The following is a 19,760-nucleotide window of genomic DNA, read 5'->3' as shown; positions in this document are numbered from 1 at the left end:
TGACCTTAAATGAAGTCAACATCGACAAATGTTTGCAGTCTAGTCTGTGAAGAGTATGTGTGTGTGCAACCTGTGCAAGCTTACGCAGAATTGAAAGACCAGAGATGTGGTGTGGCGCTAGTAATAAAGTTGCTTTATTAAACAACAACACATTAGCAAGCAGGCAGTCGCTGGGATTCAAACTGAACTGTCATATCAACATTAAAAAAAATCACCTCAGCACGCCTAAGCACAGGTGTGTACATATATACAGAATAGATGCTCTCTGCTGATCCTTTTCACACACAATCTTCCTTCAATAGCAACCTGCACACACTCTCCTTATATACCCACACACACACAGGTCTCTGAACTTAATTATATTCACATTTTCTACATCTTATATTCACACTCGTTCTCACACACACACAGACAGGTGTGTCTGGACATGTAATTTATTTTCACTATTTCTAAATCTTCTTTATGTCAGCAGTCAGCACCCTCTCCTTTCTCATTCCATCCATCACCCATTCTCCATCTCCTCTTCCCTCTATCCCCTCTTCTCTTCCCTCTCTCTATCCCCTCTCCTCCCTCTCTCCCTCCCTCCTTCTATGGCTCTGCTCAGTGATAAACTCTATGGTATGTGGGATTTCCTCTAGACAGTTTCCGCAATGCTGAACTCTATGGTGTGTGGGATTTCCTCTAGACAGTTTCCGCAATGCTGAACTCTATGGTGTGTGGGATTTCCTCTAGACGGTTTCCTCGATGATGAACTCTATGGTGTGCGGGACGTCCTGTCCCTCCACGACAGAGATGTTGGGCACAGCAGTAGTGGGCACGGTGATGGTGGGGTGCAGGATGACTACGGAGGAGGGAGACCCCGGCACCAGCATGCCCGAGGAGGAGGCCTGGTCTGCGGGCAGGATCAGCGTGGTGCCTGCCCCCTCTGGAACCTCCAACTGGTTGTCTGGGTGCGGGGGTGAAGGCGCCGCCTGGTGGACGAGCAGGATGGTCTGCACGGCCGACTCGCCTTCCCCAAGTGCCTCGGTCTCCGGCCCATGCGGCTCATCGGCGTGTATGTGCAGGTGCTTGTCGAGGTTGGCTCGGGAGCGGAAGGCGGTGGGGCAGCGGGGACAGGTGTAGGGCTTCTCGCCGCTGTGCACGCGCGCATGCTCCGTCAGACGCGCCGCCACGCTGAAGCTCTTTCCGCACACCCAGCAGGCGAACGGACGCAGCCCACTGTGGATCCGCTCGTGGTCCTGCAGGTGAGGAAGCTGCCGGAAACGCTTCCCACAGGTGGAGCACTGCAGAGGGAAGAACACACACGCGCGCACGCACATATAGTTCACACTAACAAACTGCACAGTCATTTCACTGAATCGTGTTGGGTGTTCAGGAGAGGGTGTTTGGGTCACAGGGGTGTTTGGCTTCAGGTAAGTGTGTGTGCGGGCTAGGGTCTTCAGGATGACTCAGATGTGTGTGTGCTAGAGTTTGCAGGATGACTCAGGTAGGTACGCGTGTGCGTGCGCTAGGGTCTGCAGGACGATGATGATGTGTGTGTGTGCGTGCGCTAGGGTCTGCAGGATGATGATGATGATGCGTGTGTGTGCGTGCGCTAGGGTCTGCAGAATGATGATGATGTGTGTGTGCGTGCGCTAGGGTCTGCAGGATGATGATGATGTCTGTGTGTGTGCGTGCGCTAGGGCCTGCAGGATGATGATGATGTGTGTGTGTGTGTGTGTGCGCTAGGTTCTGCGGGATGATGATGTGTGTGTGTGTGTGTGTGTGCGTGTGCTAGGGCCTGCAGGATGATGATGTGTGTGTGTGTGTGCGTGCGCTAGGGTCTGCAGGAGGATGATGATGTGTGTGTGTGTGTGTGTGTGTGCCAGTGTTGTAGTACTCGAGTCCGAGACTCGAACTCGAGTCCGAGTCATTAGCTAAATTTAGAGACTCGTGACTTGACTTGGACTTGAGCACTGAATGACTCGAACTTGGACTCGGACTTGTGCATTCGCACTCGCAATGACTCTTTGAGGACTCGACTTTTTTTTTGTAATATATCATAAGGCTATAATTGTAGTATGTCATTAGGCTATAATTTGCTATATGATTTTAATATCTAAATTATTTGTAATACAAATTTTAGTTCAAGGGAATGTTAGGCTACTGCTTCGTGTCGTACATCGCAAGTCAAGCAAACTAACGTTAACTTTAACACCAAAATGCTTGGAGATATGGCCGCCTATACAATTGTCAGTATGGAACGACATGTATGCTATGCTTACTTTAGTGCTGGACTTGGACTCGACTTGATCAATAGGGACTCGACTCGGACTCGACGTGGATCAATAGTGACTCGACTCGGACTTGACTCGGATGAGTAGTGGACTTGACTCGGAATTTTTTTTTAATGACTTGGACTTGACTCGGACTTGAACACTGGGGACTCGAACCTGGACTCGGACTCGAGGCATAGTGACTTGACTACAACACTGGTGTGTGCGTGCGCTAGGTTCTGCAGGATGATGATGTGTGTGTGTGTGTTTGAGTCTCCCTTCATCCGTGTGTGTGGGCCACACATACACACACACAAACACACTTCCCTCACCTCAAAGGGCCTCTCGTCGGTGTGAATGCGCATGTGCACAGCGAAAGTGGAGGCATAGGCAAACTCCTTGGCGCAGTGTTGGCATCGGTAACGGCTGGGTGCCCGCTGCTTGCCCTGGCGACCCTGGCAGTGCGCCAGGACGTGTTCGCCCAGCGCGGCCCCCGTGGCAAAGCGCCGCCTGCAGGGCAGCAGGGGGCAGCGCAGCGGCGTCTGGCCGGTGTGGGAGAGGCGGTGCAGCTCTAGGCCCTCCTGCGTCACACAGCGGTGTCCGCACATCTCACACTCCAGCTGCCCACCCGCCTTACCCCGCCCCTGGCCCCGCCCACGCCGACCACCGGACACCTCAGTCTCAGGCCTGGTCTCCACCTGGTTGCCTGGGCAACGCTGCAGGTGCACCTGAAGCACCGTCTGGTTGAGGAACTGAGCTGAACAGTGGGGGCAGGACTTAGGCTCTACAGAAAGAGAGAGACATTATTAGTGTGTGCGTGTGACAGAATGTATATTTGACAGAACAGAGTGGCCAGGATTTGGGTTCTACAGAGAGAGAGAGAGAGAGAGAGCGTGAGAGAGAGAATTTTGTGTGTGTGTGTGTGTGTGTGTGTTCTTAAATTTCCCCTGGGGATCAATAAAGTATCTATCTATCTATCTATCTATCTATCTATCTATCTATCTATCTATCTATCTATCTATCTATCTAGTTTTTCTCCCACCTTGGTGTGAGAGGGAGTGCAGGTCCAGGTCCTTTCTGCGCTTGAAGGCTTCGCTGCAAATCTCACAGGAGAATGGATGACTGGTGTGAAGGAGTCTGAGAGAGAGGGAGACAGAGGGGGGGGGGGGGTCTGTCAATACAATACATTGTATCTTGTACAGTATATGTTATAGTGAGAACGATGTCGGTTCTGTACGAGTTGAGAAATGTCTCGGTAAAGTTTCCTAAATACTGTATATAACAGTCCATCCAGGATTCCGCAGGCCTTTTTTGAGATTATTGCGATATTTATATCCTAAAATGCCTGATTTCGCCGTAACTTTCCTGTTGTGATGTTTTTAGGCCTTTGTTGCAAAAAAATTGCGCGGGAGGAAGTGAAAATTGCAAAATGTATTATTATTTTTTTTAATTTAAGGGAAACTAAGGGTAATAAGACCAAAAACACACTGGTCATCTTGATATTCTTATTAAAAAGGATAACAAAACATGAAAATACTTTATTTTTAAGATAATTAAGAAATGCTTTGGCTGGGGTAATTTACAAAGCAGTAGGCTATAACCTTTGCCTGCTGCCTTGTTACTAACAGGGTGAAATAATTGGTGAACAAGCAATAATTTTCCAAGGCAACATTATGCTATTAGGCCTAGGTAAATTCACAATCGCAAGCAGGACATTTAGGCTATTAGGGCCATTCAGGCTATTAGGCCGAAGTAAATTCACTATTACACCCAGGGCAGATTTTTTATTTCTGCAAATAGGGCTTGGACGATAACCGTATTACCGCAATACCCGCAAAACCCGACCTTTCACGTTTGTGTTGGGGAACGCAATGTTCCAACATTCCATTTGTGTTTACTATGCGAGAGTAGAGGAGAACTGACACAATAGTAACACTTTTCTATTCTCTCCGTTCAAATTTACACAGACATTAGATTGGAAAGCTGTGAAATTTGGCCAGAAAGGAATCATACATGTTTACTCCATAAAAGTTGAAACAGAATTAAAAAAATGTTCTAGTTTGTTAAGAATTTAACTTAGCAGCGACACGTAGCCTGCCTTTGTTACAACCTGACGCAGCCATTAAAAAGTGTGGTTGCCTACCGTTGTAACAGTAACATAAGCATCATAAATGTAACAGTTCTAAAATCGTGATGGCCTTGTTGATAAATTACTTATTTCTTTCATGTTTGAAGCATTTGGCCCAGTGATCTTTGATGTTGCTGTCTTAGGTTTAATTGGGTGTGATCGCGGCACAAAATAGGCCTAACAGAAGTGTTTTAGCAACACTGTGGTATTTCAGTACAGTGTAGGCAGAGATGCACTTTAATGTACTAAGGTACAAATCATGCCGACGTACTTTGATGTGAAAATGTGTTTTTGCAGGTCTTAGATAAATACATACATGCACACACACACACACAAACACACGCACACGCACACACCTGTGTTTCTGCAGCTGTGTGTTCATCCTGAAGCTGGCAGGGCAGTCTGGGCAGGTGTGAAGGTGTGGTCCCTGGGCGTCCCCGTCCTGGATGGCTGTCCTGAGCGTGTGTGTGTGTGTGAGGCGGCGCCTCCGGTAGGCTCCTGGCCGCGTGTGTGTGAGCATGTGGCGCTTGAGTGTGGCGGGCTGGCTGAAGTCCTTGGTGCAGATGTGGCAGCGGTGCGGGCGCTGGTGTGTGTGTGTGTGCGTGTGTGTGTGACGCAGCAGGTTGGCAGGGCTGGAGAAGGCCTTGGCACAGACGTGGCAGCGGAAGAGCTTCTGGCCCGTGTGCCCGCTGACGTGGGCACGGAGTAGAGACCGCCGCGTGAACGAGCGGCCACAGTGCGGACAGCGGTGGGGTAGCGCTGCTCTCGACCAATCACGTGACAGCTGGGCAGGGGGCGGGGGGATGGGCTCGCTCAGGGTGGCATCTGTCGCCAGGGCGACAGACACCAGTGGAACCGTTGTAGGGTCTTCAGGGAGCTCCACCAAGAAGTCACCGCAGGCTGCCTCTCCGGAATCCTCTACTGGGGGAGGGTCAGATACAGACAGAGAGCGTCAATAACATACTACTGACACAGGAGAGGCACGGAGACACACACACACTCCTGGTGACATAGGAGACGTACACACGCATGCACAGGCTACAGGATAATGCAGAACCGACCGAGTAAAAGTTCTGTGTGGAACTCGTTTAAGTAAGTAGATGCTCGATGTGCAGAGCAAATGACGTCCCTCATTTCCAAGATGATCGCTACTGAGGTGTGTGTGTGTGTGTGTGTGTGTGCAGAGCAAATGACAGCCCTCACTTCCAAGATGATCGCTACTGAGGTGTGTGCGTGTGCGTGTGTGCAGAGCAAATGACATCCCTCACTTCCAAGATGATCGCTACTGAGGTGTATGTGTGTGTGTTGTTAGAACCACCCAGCCATTTTGGGTGATTTAACAGGGAAACCACACATGGATAAGGTTTAACAAAAAAAAGGTATTTATTAAGTAAATTAACCCTTAGAACCCAAAAAACACACCCTTTCTTCTCTGTTACATTGCTCCGGAACTGTTCATCGCAGCGAGATGAAACCTTTATTGCATGACAGAGCAGAAGTGGGGCTTTCCAAAGAGACTACACACGTGTCTGTACGATCAAGTATGAAAATAAAAAAAAATCATGAAATTAAATCAAATTGCATCATATTTACAGTATATACTTCTCTGCGTTCACCTGCGCAACCATTACTCTCGTTTGAATTACTCGCGAACCTGTGATCGCATCAATATGGCAAGCATATCAGATGAAAGAGGGGACACAGGGCTATCAATTGGTACCATGTTTATAGATCCTTCTGGCTTGTAAAAACAGACGAAGTGACTGCAAAATAATAACGTCATGTACACAAACCAACGCTGCACACCCATTACTCTCATTTGAATTACTCGCGGACCCATGATCGGATAGATATGCTAGATGAAAGAGGAGCTATCATTTGATACCAAGTTCATCCTTCTGGGTTATAAAACAGACGAAGTGACAGCAAAATAATAACTTCATATAGCTGGACTTACCCCATGTTTTTGTCTATTCTTGTGGCAAAGCATGTTTATAATCCAACGCTATCGTGTGTTTCTCTATGGCAAAGCATGTTCATAATCCAGTTTTGAGATCCTAGCAAATTCCTGCATGGCATCCAATTCAAGGCTCACATTGCATCCCAATTTGTTCAACAAAGAAACAACATTTTGCCTTTACTTTGTTCATGGCAATGCAGTAAAAAGTTGATAATCATTATGAGTGCATACACCATAGGCACGCAGGCTAACACGCAACCTCGGGTCAAGTCAGGTCAGATCCGTTCGTGTCACAGATATGGAGCGCAGAAAGGTCATTTTTCATCACTAAATAAAAAATGGCATTTATTTCCGTAAATCACACACCACATATTTCTGTAAATTGCTCAGCCCCAGAGTATCCCTCCAACATGGTAATTATATTGCCCGATTCAGGATTCAGTCTGCCCTACACACACATGGAATGCATGTAGAGCTATGAGCTTGCTGTGGTGAGATTCATGTCGAAATATACGAATTTTTTATAATACGCAGACAGATCTGGATAGCCTAGACTCTGCTGAAAAAAACAATATATAATATGTGTGTGTGGCACTTACAATGACCAGAATAAATCCTTGTGAACAAAGGTAGTGAAAATGCCCTAAAAACAGCTTAGGGTTCTAAGGGTTAAAGGAGAATTCCGGTGTGATATTGACTTATAGTTTCTAGCAGCAACTGGAATCCATGCATTTCCACTGAATTATTTTTGGAATCTGATCCCTTATCATACCTGTTCATTCTTACTCGTCGCTCGACTTATCGTGACTAAATTCAAGATGGCTGCAAACGCTAAACTTTGTGAAGATACTGTCTATATAAATCGTCTTGTAAGTAAACTACCAGTGCTTTTTCAAAGTTCTCAATGTCTTGTTTTAAATGTCAGGGCCCTCAGAAGTCTACCAATGAAGTGTGGAGATACATTGAGCCTCATAAATAGTGTAAAACAGTGATTTATTTGCATGGCTAGCCCGATGCCGAAGCACCACCATTGAAAAAGCTGTTGGTAGCATCGGCTAACTAGCGCCAGATTTTGGAGTGCAGGGGACAAGCCAAGATGGGCTATGAGACATACGTTCACACTCGGTATCCTGTTTCAATACACTTTAGGTCAATATCACACCAGAATTCTCCTTTAAGTAAAGTAAATATGTATGAAAATGTCAGAGCAAATGACGCGGTTTCCATCGGTTTCATTGAAGGTGCGGGTTTTCAAGGGGGGCTAGACATTTTATGAAATTACATTTCAATAGCCTACCTTGGAACACCAGAGGATTAGAACACATTGTTGTATATCTGTATTATATTATATCCTGATATAAAAAGAGAAAATACGGAATTTCTGATATTCATGACAGCACACTTTATGCAGATGATAGCCTACTACTTCTATTACAACTCTACCTCTTTAATTCAGCTGTCTAGTAGAATATTGGAAATATTGTAAACAAAGTAGCATAGTTGGCTAGCTTATCATAGTCTACTGGTTGGACTGTTTGAGTCTTGGAAAACATTGGTATTGAGCGTAATTTAGCGTCCTGCACCTTAGTCGTCTTCTATGCGTCCTTGCAGGGGCAAGGAGAGGGGGTTTACTTAGCTATGATTTTTTTTTTATTTATTTATTTTTGGACAACGTACCAGTAAGTAAGGCGGGAGATGTGTGCTACTTATGCGCCCGTGTAAGCTGTAAAGCCTGCGGGAAACACTAGAAGGGGTGTGTCACGATTCTGCCTTCTCACACCGTGACACAGTCGTGGATATGAGTGTCGGGATTTCGGTTTCGATACGCGTATCGTTACAGCCCTAATACACACACCATTAGGCCATCCTTAAAAATATTTTCGTTTGCCGTAACCCGACCGACCCTGTCAATTTAGAACCGACCCAAATATTTATTTTTTTCCCCCTTTTAGTCCGACCGACTTGCCGGTTGTAAACTTGCGTTAATACCGACCGATTGTTTTTTTCACTCTAAACAACCAATACAAATGCAATAAAATAATATTTCTTTTAGTAGGCCCACGTATTGTGAATATAAATTGCCTACATGCAAACGTGGCTCACTTTGCGTGGCTCACTTGGCGTCATCTCTACACCATTGGTTTTACGCATGTCACACTATGGCCTACGCTTCGTTTCATTCACACAAACTGATAACGCTTTTACTTGGCACGAAGTTCTGGAAGAACTGTGGCCAGATCTTTTCTCATCCCTTCTCCCCCTAGTATAGCGGTGACCGTGTCGGAGTATTGAAATTGGTTGTGGTCTATTCAGCATTTCTCGAAATATGGGTCCGCAACATGGAGACTGCTGGTTCGCGGAGTCGTGGAGTGAAATTAGGCCCGATGCTTCATCTGATAATTTGCTGCGCAGTTGATCAAGAAACCGCGGATCGACGAAAAAAGAAAACAAACGTTTCTGCTATCGATGTCATTAAACATGGAGCCCTACAATTAAGTGGTGGTATGAGCATTCATTCAATGCGCGTCTGCGCGAGAGAAACTGAAACTAATCGATAACGTTGGTATCAAAGCTCCGCTTCAACCTGTTGGAAGGCTATTTATTTATTTAACGAAACTTAACAGAACGACGTTGTTTTTTGGAACTTCCTTAGAAACAGAGCAGAGACTGTATAATATACTGTATAGCATTGAGTATTGTATAGTCAAATTTCAATATAACGTGGCCAAGAGCTATTGTAGCCTTCTTTCTGGGTACATGTAGATGAGCCCTAAGACCCAAAAGTCTGCCATGACCGGGCCTCAGGTCAAAGAAGTTTGAGAAAGGCTGGTCTATATAACCTGCATCAGAATGAGGTTTGCAATGGTGCGCCTGAAGGCACGGGTTGAAGACCCAGTCAGTTACGTCACGATATGCACATTTGTGTAAATTCATTCCTACGTAATCACAATGACCAAAATTGAACTTTTTTTTTTACTTTGAATCTTGAAAAAAAAAAATATTGACCTACCTACCGACCCTTTTTTATTTTTTTTTGGCTGTTACTGCAAACAAAAATATTTTTAAGGATGGCCTTAGGCTAACCCCGTCAGACACAAACATACACACACCATTAGGCTAACCCCCTCAGACAAACAAACATACACACACACAATTAGACTAACCCCCTCATACACACACACACACACACACACACACACACACCATTTGGTTAACCCCCTCAGATACACACTTAGACTGACCTGCGGGCTGACAGTTGGCGTGCGCTGGCTGTGCGGGTGTATCAATGTCAATGCGGTGCTGCTTGCGGTGGTAGAGGTACTGCGTGGTGTTCATGAACTCTTGGCCACACACTCCGCAGGCATGAAGCGCCCCCTTGTGGCCGTGGCGCTCCTGACCATGCCTCTTCAGCGCCCCCTCGCTGGAGAAGGAGGAGCCACACACGCGGCACAGAGACGTGCCGGTCATCTCACACACACTCACTCCCTCTGCCGCCACTTCCTGCTCCTGCCTCAGACGTTTCTTGTCTGGGCTCTCCCCTTCCTCCTGAGACCCCTTCTCAAGCTCATTGGTCTGGTTCTCAGGGGATGTGGCCAGAATGGCTTGGTTTTCAGTAGGAGTGGCCTGAACATTGATCAGTGTGGCTTCTGGATCAGTGGGAGTGGTCTGGACCTCAACGGATGTGGTTTCTGGATCAGTGGCCGGACCATTGGTGGGTGTGGTTTCTGGGTTGGTGGGAGTGGCCGGATCGTCGGTGGGTGTGGCTTCTGGGTTAGTGGGAGAGGTCTGGACCTCGATGGGCATGTGTGGGCTATCCAGTTTGCTGGGCAGGGCCAAATAAGAGGCCAGACTCTGCCCCTCCCCGGCTGCAGCCAATAGCAGGAGTCCCTGTCCATGAGACTCCTCCTCCAGCAGCTCCACCTGCACGTCCTGCTGGAGGCCAAGCAGCGAGGTGTGTGTGTGCGCGAGAGTGTGGACGGGATGCGGCTGCGGGTGCTGCTTGCGGTGGTAGAGGAAGAGCGTGGTGTTGAGGAAGCCCTCTCCGCACACCGTGCAGCGGTGTAGCGCCTCCTGCAGGCCATGCTGACTGCGGCGGTGAGACACCAGCTCCGAGATGGCCGAGAAGCCTGCACCGCACTCTACGCACAGCAGGCTGGACGGTGGCTTCACTCGCTTCACGCCGCTCCGACGTCTCACGGGGGGGTCAGGGGGGGACGCGGGCGCGGCTGCAGGGCCGTCTGACGTTTCGCTCACACACACCTGCGTCTCCACTCTCACCGCCTCCAGCGATGCCTCATTGGTTGCTTCTGCCTGTCCGTCATTAGGATAGGCCCCGCCCTGCCTCGCCTCTGTCTCCATCCCCTCTTCTGGGGGCTGCAGGTTGCCAGCCTCTGTGTGTGTGTGTGTGGGTGCGATCAGCGGTGTCTCTGAGTGCTCTTGCGCCTCCTGCTGGCAGCCTCCCTGCTTGCGGTGCTGCTGCCAGAGACCCAGCGAATCAAAAAGGAGCTCGCAGTCGCCACATTGGTATAGAATCCGGGGGGCATCGCCCGCCCCCGCCCGCCTCTGCTCCGCCCCCTCACTCCACAGCTCAGACCCGCCCATGTCTGGGGTCAGCGCACACACACTCTCCTCCACATCAGCCTCAGCCTCAGTGTGCTCCTGAGAGGAAGAGAGGGAGAAACAGGAGAGAGGGGGGGAAAGAAAGGAAGAGAGGGGGGGAAGAAGAGGGGGGAGAGAGGAGAGAGAGAGGAGAGGGGGGGGAGAGAGAGAGGAGGGGGAGGAGAGAGGGAGAATAAAGTAAAGTCAAGTAAGTAAGTGTAACCAAAAAAAAAATAAAAAAGTTTTTTTGACACCGTTAACTGGTCCTTTTGTTTACATTTTCTGCTACTTGCGCAAACTACCGTATTGGTCCGAATATCCTGAATATATATCTTTTCAGGATTAATTTTTGGAAAAAATAAAATAAAAGCAGCAGCAGCTTTTATTAGACCAAATTGTGTTTCATATAGAAAATTACTTTTTTTAAATGCTGGTGATAATATATTGAATGAACTAATTTATAGGCTGTTGTTTTTAATCATGAGATCAATTTCATTTCATCTTTTGGGGTGAATTTCTCAAATTCAAATTAAATAAATAACTTGTAAAATGTTAATGAATGCCATAACAGTAAAAAAGATAAACTGTAGGCTACCAATCATTAAAGAAAAGAACCATAGCCTCAATAACTTTCAATAACTGCATTAGCCATTCACATCTAACTGTACGCTGGCAGATGTTGACATGTCAAAGCACATTGACGTTTGATCAGCATTGGCCATCTGATCCAGGGGGTGTGAGCGAGTTTTTTTTTCTGAAGTTGATCACATAGGCTACTGTTGAAAAGACAGTAGATTCTCCTCGAAGTCTGAGGAAAAGCGCTGGGCAAGACTTCTGCAGTGAAATGACATGCATTGACGCATCATTAAGGCTAGTTTTGAAGTCGGTGGGTGTGTTTAGCTATTTAGCGATCTCCAAAGCCTTCAGCTGCATGACGGCTCTGGTAATCGGCAACCCGTCATTACGTTTTTCAGTCACATCATATCCACACACACTGCCATCAATGAATGCATTTTTAAGACGGTCTTTCTGGGCTCACCATCGCGTTGATCACCATATGATTTTACAATGGCATCATAGATTTTTTGTCTAGGCCCCGAATATAAGACGACCCCACTTTTTCAGATATATTTTGAGAAAAAAAAAAACCCTGTCTTATATTCGGGCCAAGACGGTATAAATGCCTATGGCACTCCGGGGACATCACACCTATAGATGCCTATGGCGCTCCGGTGACATCACACCTATAAATGTCTATGCCGCTTCGGTGATCACACGCCTATAAATGCCTATGGCGCTCCAGTGACATCACACCTGCCATGTGCAGTGACCACTGCTTTGAGTACGAAAAGCATTACAGGTGCCTGTGCAGGTGTGTGTGTGTGTGTGTTACCTGGCTGCTCTGAGGCACCTGTGCTGGTGTGTGGGCAGGAGCCTCGACGTTGCAGGTGAGCTGGTGGGCGAGCACCTCCTCCAGGGAGGGGAACTCCTGGTAGCAGGGGAAACACATGTACACGGAGGACGTCTCCATTGCTGCAACACACACACAAACGCACCAACAGTCAACAGGCAGACAACACACACACACACACAAACGCACCAACAGTCAACAGGCAGACAACACACACACACACACAGACCACACAACACACACAAAATCAGGCCTTTACTCTGAGTTCCCAAGTCCCTCATTTGGTAGTTAGGGACTAAGAGTGAAGGGTGGATAACCAAACCAAATGAGGGAATTGCAAGGAACCCAATGTCTGATATTAGTTATCTAGACTGGTTGCAGGTGAGTCCTTCAAGACTTTGATTCAGCAGGAGTTGGGATACAGTTTCTCAGTCACTTTGGTGCATTTCTCGGATCATAATAAACAGTTAGTTGTATCTGTATCTTGCTCAAAATGCTTATTTATGCCTGAAAAGCAAATATTTATGCCAATGAAATGGTCAGTGCAATCAAAATGACACATCATGATGCCACTGTTTGTCAAGATAGTCAAACTGTTTTGTCAACTTTTTTGTCAATATTACTCGAAGTATTTTCTAATGAACAATGCGCACTATTTTCTATTTCAAAACTACAAAGTTATACATTAATGTATTCAATAGTATTGTGTGTGGAGGGGGTTGACAGTGGATATGTGGATGTGGATTTGTGGAAGACAGTGGATATGTTTAAAAGTTTTTTCCTGTCGACAGATATTGTGACAGTATAAATAAACCAAAGGCTTTTACAGCATTGTGCAAATGACAAATATACAGTAATATACACCACTTGGTCAGAGCTGTGCACCACTATACATCTTTCTATACATTCTGATGTTCCTGTCGGTCAGGTCACATATATTTATATATGTTAGACAGACTATGACAACTAGTTATGACAGCTAGTTTAACAAAATTGCATGTAGTGCTGGCACGATCAGTGGACTGCAATTTCTTTAGTCAGCTTGTCGTTTTACTATTGACCGCCCATTTATTTTTGGTCTCCCGTCTCAAACGGCTCACTGTAATTCACATCCAGAGCTAGTCTACTCTTGAGCAGTACAATGTCTTTGGATGTTAAACAGGCTACTTAGACTTTGGCAGTAATGTTTTAAACCCCGCCATGCACACAAGTGTAAACGTGAGCAGCATAGCTGCGTGCCTGCCTGCTTTCAGCGCAATTCATTATTAGGCAGAGCTAAGCTAAGCATAGTAGACTAGTCCAGACTCTGACTAATATGGTATACTGTAATGCATTTTGACCAACATGACTATTAACCACTGAAAAAACAAACAGCATTTGTACAAAATCAGTTGCATTGATGTACTAAAAAGCATTGCTATTTGTTCAAAATGTGGAGACACTGGTTCAATTATGTGTACAAGTGATAAGATAATACGGAGTTTGAACAGTTTTGAGAATTACCATTCTGATCTTAGAAATGCGCCAAATCAACTGAGAAAAACTGTAAAACCGTGAAATGGACACATCGCCCCCTGCTGGGGACTAAAGGTATGGAAGAGGAGCAGGTTTTCGGGTAAGCTTAATGCTTATTTCCGCAGACTGCCCTGTCATCACACCCTGGATGTCTACCGACCGTACGCAATCTTTCCAATTCGCTGATTTGATATTATTTACTGCTTACAATAAACATACAAACACAAGTCATTTATACTGGAGGGGTTGTAGCCTTGCATGTGTTACTGCCCTCATTAACGTAAACGTTTGGGTTGCGCGCCTCCGAAACCCCACGTCCAACTTTTTGCTGCTGGTATCATTACTAGAATCTACAAATAAAATAAAATAATAATCAAACTATGACTGCCATTTCGTTACTATTTGATGATTAAGTCCAATCTGAATTGGTTTACCTGCTAACGTTAGTTATCCGTTTTAAACGGTCGCATTAAAATATGCGCTTCATATTGTTATCTGGAAACCGTATGGGACATCTGTCAGTCCGAAATCGACATTCTACATGATTTAGCCATCTGTAGCTTGCTAACTCTTGAACTGCACCGCGCCGGGGGCCGGAGCTAACGCTAGCTACTAGCAAAGCAAGATTAAGCTCATCATGGCCTGCTAGCAAGCTAACGATAACATTCTGGTGCGCAATGTGGCTACACAGCACAATATACCGATTCTGCGCTAAGATAAGGCTATTTCAAAGACGTGCTATGGTTAGGGTTAGTGCTAACTGTTCCCTGTACTGTGAGCAAAACATTTGACCGCAGAATAGCGCTATGCCTGCGGAAGGTGGTGGCTCTGTTTCTGAGATGGCGTCAAAAGCGAAGAAGAAGGGAGCCGTGAACTTCTTCGGTGGTGCTATGGCCGCCCGCGCCGAAATTGTGTGCTAGATGTCTCCCCCATCTGAGACTCCGCGCACTCCAGCAACTTTCACAAATGAACCATCCTAGTCATCCAGTGTTTTAGAAAAATAATTTTAAAAACACATTGTTGTCAACTCACCGCAGACGGTCTTCCAGTCGAAAAAGAGAGAATACAGATCTGCTCAACGTCTCAACAAAACGTGATTTGATTGGCTTACCACGTATTCAAAAAGACCAATGGTGTTTAAGTGTAACTAGCGCATGTATCCCTCCTCACTGACAGTTGACAGCTGAATTAGTAGACGGCATTTCTACACAATTTAAAACATAAAAACTGTTGACATTTTTTAGGTAGCAACATCATTAGTTATTGTAACCTAATGTTTTATTACACATTGACATAGTTTTTTTGTATTGTTTCTTCAAACTCCATTTAGTTGTAAAGATTTTAGTGATGTGTAGCCTAGTTGTCTTACCGTTTTGCCGTTGTCCACTGCTGTTGGCCATTTATTTTAGCCTACTGTCTATGCCAGGCACCTCTGGTTTATAATCTCTGTTTATGGAGATATTGTGCTGTGTTCTGGGCTGAGGATGCCTCGATGCTGGGCCCCTGAAAAGTCTCTCAAAACACGGCTTTATTAAGATCAGCACATGGGCACGCTCTCATGAACACATACTAGAAAACTGAAAGTCAGTGAAGGAGCAACATAGGTACACACAGGGTGTGATGGGGGGATGATCTTGGGGCCACCTCTGATCTTGATATTGGGGAGGGGGGGCTCATATTGATTATAAGTATTATATAATAATACTTATAATATTATTGATTATAAGTATATTCTTTTGATCCCGAGGGAAATTTTATCTCTGCATATATACCAATCCGTGAATTACTGAAACACGCACAGCACACAGTGAACATACAGTGAGGTGAAGCACACACTAACCCGGAGCAGTGAGCTGCCTGCTACAGCGGCGCTCGGGGAGCAGTGAGGGGGCACTTGCTCAAGGGCACTTCAGCCGTGGATGTGGTCATGGGAGAGTGCTTTCCCCGCCTACAGTTTTTGTACTGGTCGGGGATCGAACCAGCAACCCTTCGGTTACAAGCCTGAAGCCCTAACCAGTAGGCCACGGTTGCGCCCCCCATCTCTTTTTTTCTTTTTTTCTTTTTTATAAGTAAAGCGCTGCAACGTGAGAGCAGTTTACATAAAAATCTGACATCAGAAACGCATCGTCACTGTCAGCGCACCTGCTGCTGACACAGTGGCTGTGTGACTGGTTAACCTCACCTCACTTGTGTGTTCACTGTGTGTGCTGAGTGTGTTTCACTAATTCACGGATTGGGATAAATGCCAAGACCAAATTTCCCTCTCGGGATCAAAAGAGTATTTATACTAACCCCAACTCCCCACAGCATCCACTGCCCCCGACCTAGCCTCAGCCCCAACTCCCCACAGTGTCCCCACCTAGCGTCGGCCCCAACTCCCCACAGTGTCCCCACCTAGTGTCGGCCCCAACTCCCCACAGCATCTAATGCCCCCACCCAGAGCCGTATATAGAGAGAGTTGCGACAACTAGGGAATTGAATGTTCTGAGCTATCTCGTTAGCGATTGGTTCTGAGGTGGCCACGTGTTTCATGGACGCCATGTTTCATCCCAACATTCAGCAGATCCCCATTGACATAGTACAGTCAGAGAATGTCTAATAAGGGGAGAACCTTCACTCTCGGAATGCTTCCGGTGTGGTACTGCATCTAGGGGCGCTCGCGGGCGAGTCCAGAATGAATGGAGGTCTATGGAGCTGTACCCCTCAAAATCCACTTTTCTCGGGATATAATTTTTTTTCAAGTAATTTGAATATTGTATTCGAAAGGGGAAGCAAAGACAATACACTTGGTTGAGTATTATATTTTTTAAAGTCACTTAATTGTTCTAAAAAGCCTTTCAAACGTGTCAATGACGTCATTCATTAGCATGATCATAGCATAGCATAGCATCAATGCTAGCGTGTTATGGGCAACAACGACCCAACCTGTAAGAAAACGAAAGGACATGACTCCCGGATTATTTCACTTTTGATTGATAATCCATATCCATTTTGCGAAAAATAAAATAAAATCTGAGGGTTTCAGTTGTTAAATAGGTGAAAACAATAAATGTAGCCATGTAGCTCCATAGGACCCCATGTATTTTGGACTCGCCCGCGATCGCCATCTAGGTGAACTCTGGTGAACTGCAGCCCAGTTCGGTTTGTATGGGATTAATAGAGAGTGGGGAGGCTCTCCGTAGACGGGCTCTGGTACAGTGAACCGAGGAAAACATATCTAAATTATAAAAAAAATACAATTATTTATTTAAAAAATGCCGAACTGCAAGACCGGGAAGCGGAAAACAGTTGTACAATTGACTCAGAAAGGCAGAAAGTATGGGAGCAGAAGGTCAAGAGACAAAACTGGAGGGCTAATAATTATACAATATTTTGTGAGGCAAATGTCAATTTCTCTCTTCGACTTATGATAACGCATTCCATAGGAAAATTATAGTAGCCAAGTTACCAAGAAACATCCGACGTTGGGATGAAACATGGCACCCATGATTTGAGTTGTCCGAACTCTATTGGGCTCTGCCCCTATTAGCATTTAGCCCAAATTCCTTACAGCACATAGTGCCCCCCACCTAGCATTTAGCCCCAACTCCCCACAGCACCTAACGCCCCCACCTAGCATTTAGCGCCAACTCCCCACAGCACCCAACGCCCCCACCTAGCATTTATCGCCAACTCCCCATCACCTAATGCCACCACCTAGAGCCAGTCCCAACTCCCCACAGCACCTAACGCCCCCACGTAGCATTTAGCGCCAACTCCACACAGCACCTAACGCCCCCCACCCAGCATCAGCCCCAACTCCCCAGTGTCAAACCCATCATCAGCCCCAATAGAGGGAGAGCAGCTTCACAGAAGAGAACTTCTGACGGCAAATTTGAGGAAAAGTTGGTAAACCACCCTTCTTACCTAATTTGAGGGTGCTGATTCTGAATATTTTGTTTACCAAGCTCAATTCTGAATTCTAAGTCGCATAATCAGCATTTTAACATAAAACACTTATTTTTCCTAAATTGGGTTGATTTCAAAAGTAATCACTAAAACCAAATAAAAGTGTTCTCTAAATATATGTTTGAGCATTAAAGAACCCATACTATAGTTTATTAACGTATTTAATGGGAAAATGATTACAGTTAACATGTAATAAACTCGGAAATTCTAATCAAAACAGTACCATATTTTTATTGCTAACATAGTGAGTCACTCATGTGGTGTTTAATGCATTTCATCATAATAACAAGTTGCATAGATAACCTTCAACTCAGAATATATCCTACAGTACATATGAACTTAGATAGTGGGAATAAGCCTAATGCAGAATTGCATCTACCGTCAGCAACAACCGACAAGTAAAAAACATTTTACTTCTAGTAACACTGGATTTGGTATGTGTGCTTGCCTCCATACTAGAGCTTGATAATGTGCTCTTCTAATATGCCATGGAGCAGCATCATTTGTTGGTGGTAGAGCCTCCCTCGACATCTAGAAAACTGAGTGGCTCTGGCATAGTGTTGTCACAATACCAAAATTATGACTTCGATACAATACCTGCCATAAATATCTTGATACTGAAACGATATCCAAATCCTAAAATATCTGGAAAAGAAAGGACGCAGGCCTCCTCCAAGTGTATTGAGTCATTTGTGTTTAATTTGGTGCACGTTTTAAACTACTAAACTTCTTACATAATTATTATTTTTATAGTCAGTAAAATAGTAGTTTGTGTGTGATTAAGTCCTTTATTGTTTGTTATAGCTCATTTATATTGTGTGGTGTATTGGCAATAAATTACCTTTAAATATCCAAAGTAGGCTAGACCAAGGTCAGTGTTCAAATTACTGCTTGCAAATCACTTAATGCTATGCAGAAGAGCCTAATCTTTAGGCCATCTGATGTAGACTACCCTAGGCCTTCCCGTGCTTCTTTGACAGTTGCAAAGGGAAAAGAGTGAAGATAGTCTTCTTTGCTCCCAGTTTAATTTAATAAGTACATTTCAACCACTCAGGTCTTAATCAGATAGGCCTACACCATATCTGTTGCATCTGTGTGCATTCCTACATTAGGTCTATTTCTTTGATAGTTAGCATCATTTGCTACCACATAACAGATACCAAATAACAATACAAAAGTTTCTTACAAACTTTCCTGCATACTTCTTAAATGTGCTGCAGTCAGATGGGTGTCCTAAAGACATAGCTAGATCTTGAGCATCTACATTGCTAGACAGCACTTGAGTGAGGATGACTTATTTCCACTTCACAAATAACCATCGCTATCTGCAATAGCTACAGTAGAGGGACAATCATCAACAAAAATGAGGATTTGCCCTAGGTCCACTTCCCTTTCAGCATCAGTTATGATGCACTGGAGAATGTTTCTTTTTGTTGCACTATAAAGGATATCTTGTCTGAATGTTTTGCAAATAATCTCCATAGCACTCTTCAGCACTCCTCAAACATGCACACTCTTCCATTTTTCTCCATGGCTGGAATTTGAAAATGGGGAAAGAGCACCAGTGAGATGTTTTAACTAGGCAAGCACAGTTGCCTTTACAGTAAAAAGACTGACAACTGTTCATAATAGTTAGTGACAAAATACTTTCTACAGAAAAATAAAGACACCTACTATTCTATCAATTTATTATTAAGGAATCTATTTTGTTTCTAAACGTCATACTGAATTTTAGCTATTATTTCAATTTAGCTTATTTTCATTTGCTACTTGAGGGTTATTGGGGTAATTCTTGTCCTGTCCTACAGCATATCTGATACATAGAATAATGCCTTATTTTTTCTATGATATCTGATGGCAAAACCAAAAAGTATGTGAATTATGCTAATTAGCAAGCTTAACATTTAAAATTGTGCTTTGTAAACAAAATATTTGAATTCAGAA

General features: G+C 45.1%; 1 protein-coding gene across 4 annotated transcripts; it reads right to left on the bottom strand.

Annotated features, from left to right (window-relative positions):
• Nucleotides 1–112: 112 nt before the first annotated feature.
• On the bottom strand, nucleotides 113–14,983 carry znf574 (zinc finger protein 574). 4 transcript variants are annotated; one of them, XM_042107287.1, is made up of 7 exons: nucleotides 14,901–14,983; nucleotides 12,336–12,475; nucleotides 9,586–11,002; nucleotides 4,740–5,304; nucleotides 3,298–3,392; nucleotides 2,588–3,039; nucleotides 113–1,283 (listed from the first exon to the last, which is right to left on the bottom strand). In XM_042107287.1, the coding sequence occupies exons 2-7, from the start codon at nucleotides 12,471–12,473 to the stop codon at nucleotides 729–731; spliced, it is 3,222 nt and encodes a 1,073-aa protein (XP_041963221.1). In that variant the 5' UTR covers nucleotides 12,474–12,475; nucleotides 14,901–14,983; the 3' UTR covers nucleotides 113–728. The 4 variants fall into 4 exon arrangements, with proteins under 4 accessions (XP_041963221.1, XP_041963220.1, XP_041963223.1 ...); XM_042107286.1 differs by lacking the exon at nucleotides 14,901–14,983 and adding an exon at nucleotides 14,303–14,873; XM_042107289.1 differs by lacking the exon at nucleotides 14,901–14,983 and adding an exon at nucleotides 14,303–14,873 and having other exon boundaries at nucleotides 4,740–5,301.
• Nucleotides 14,984–19,760: the final 4,777 nt, after the last annotated feature.

Source organism: Alosa sapidissima, chromosome 10 (assembly GCF_018492685.1).
Source record: "Alosa sapidissima isolate fAloSap1 chromosome 10, fAloSap1.pri, whole genome shotgun sequence".
In the NCBI taxonomy this organism is placed as follows: Eukaryota; Metazoa; Chordata; class Actinopteri; order Clupeiformes; family Clupeidae; genus Alosa; species Alosa sapidissima.
This window is presented reverse-complemented; position numbering and strand designations above follow the sequence as displayed.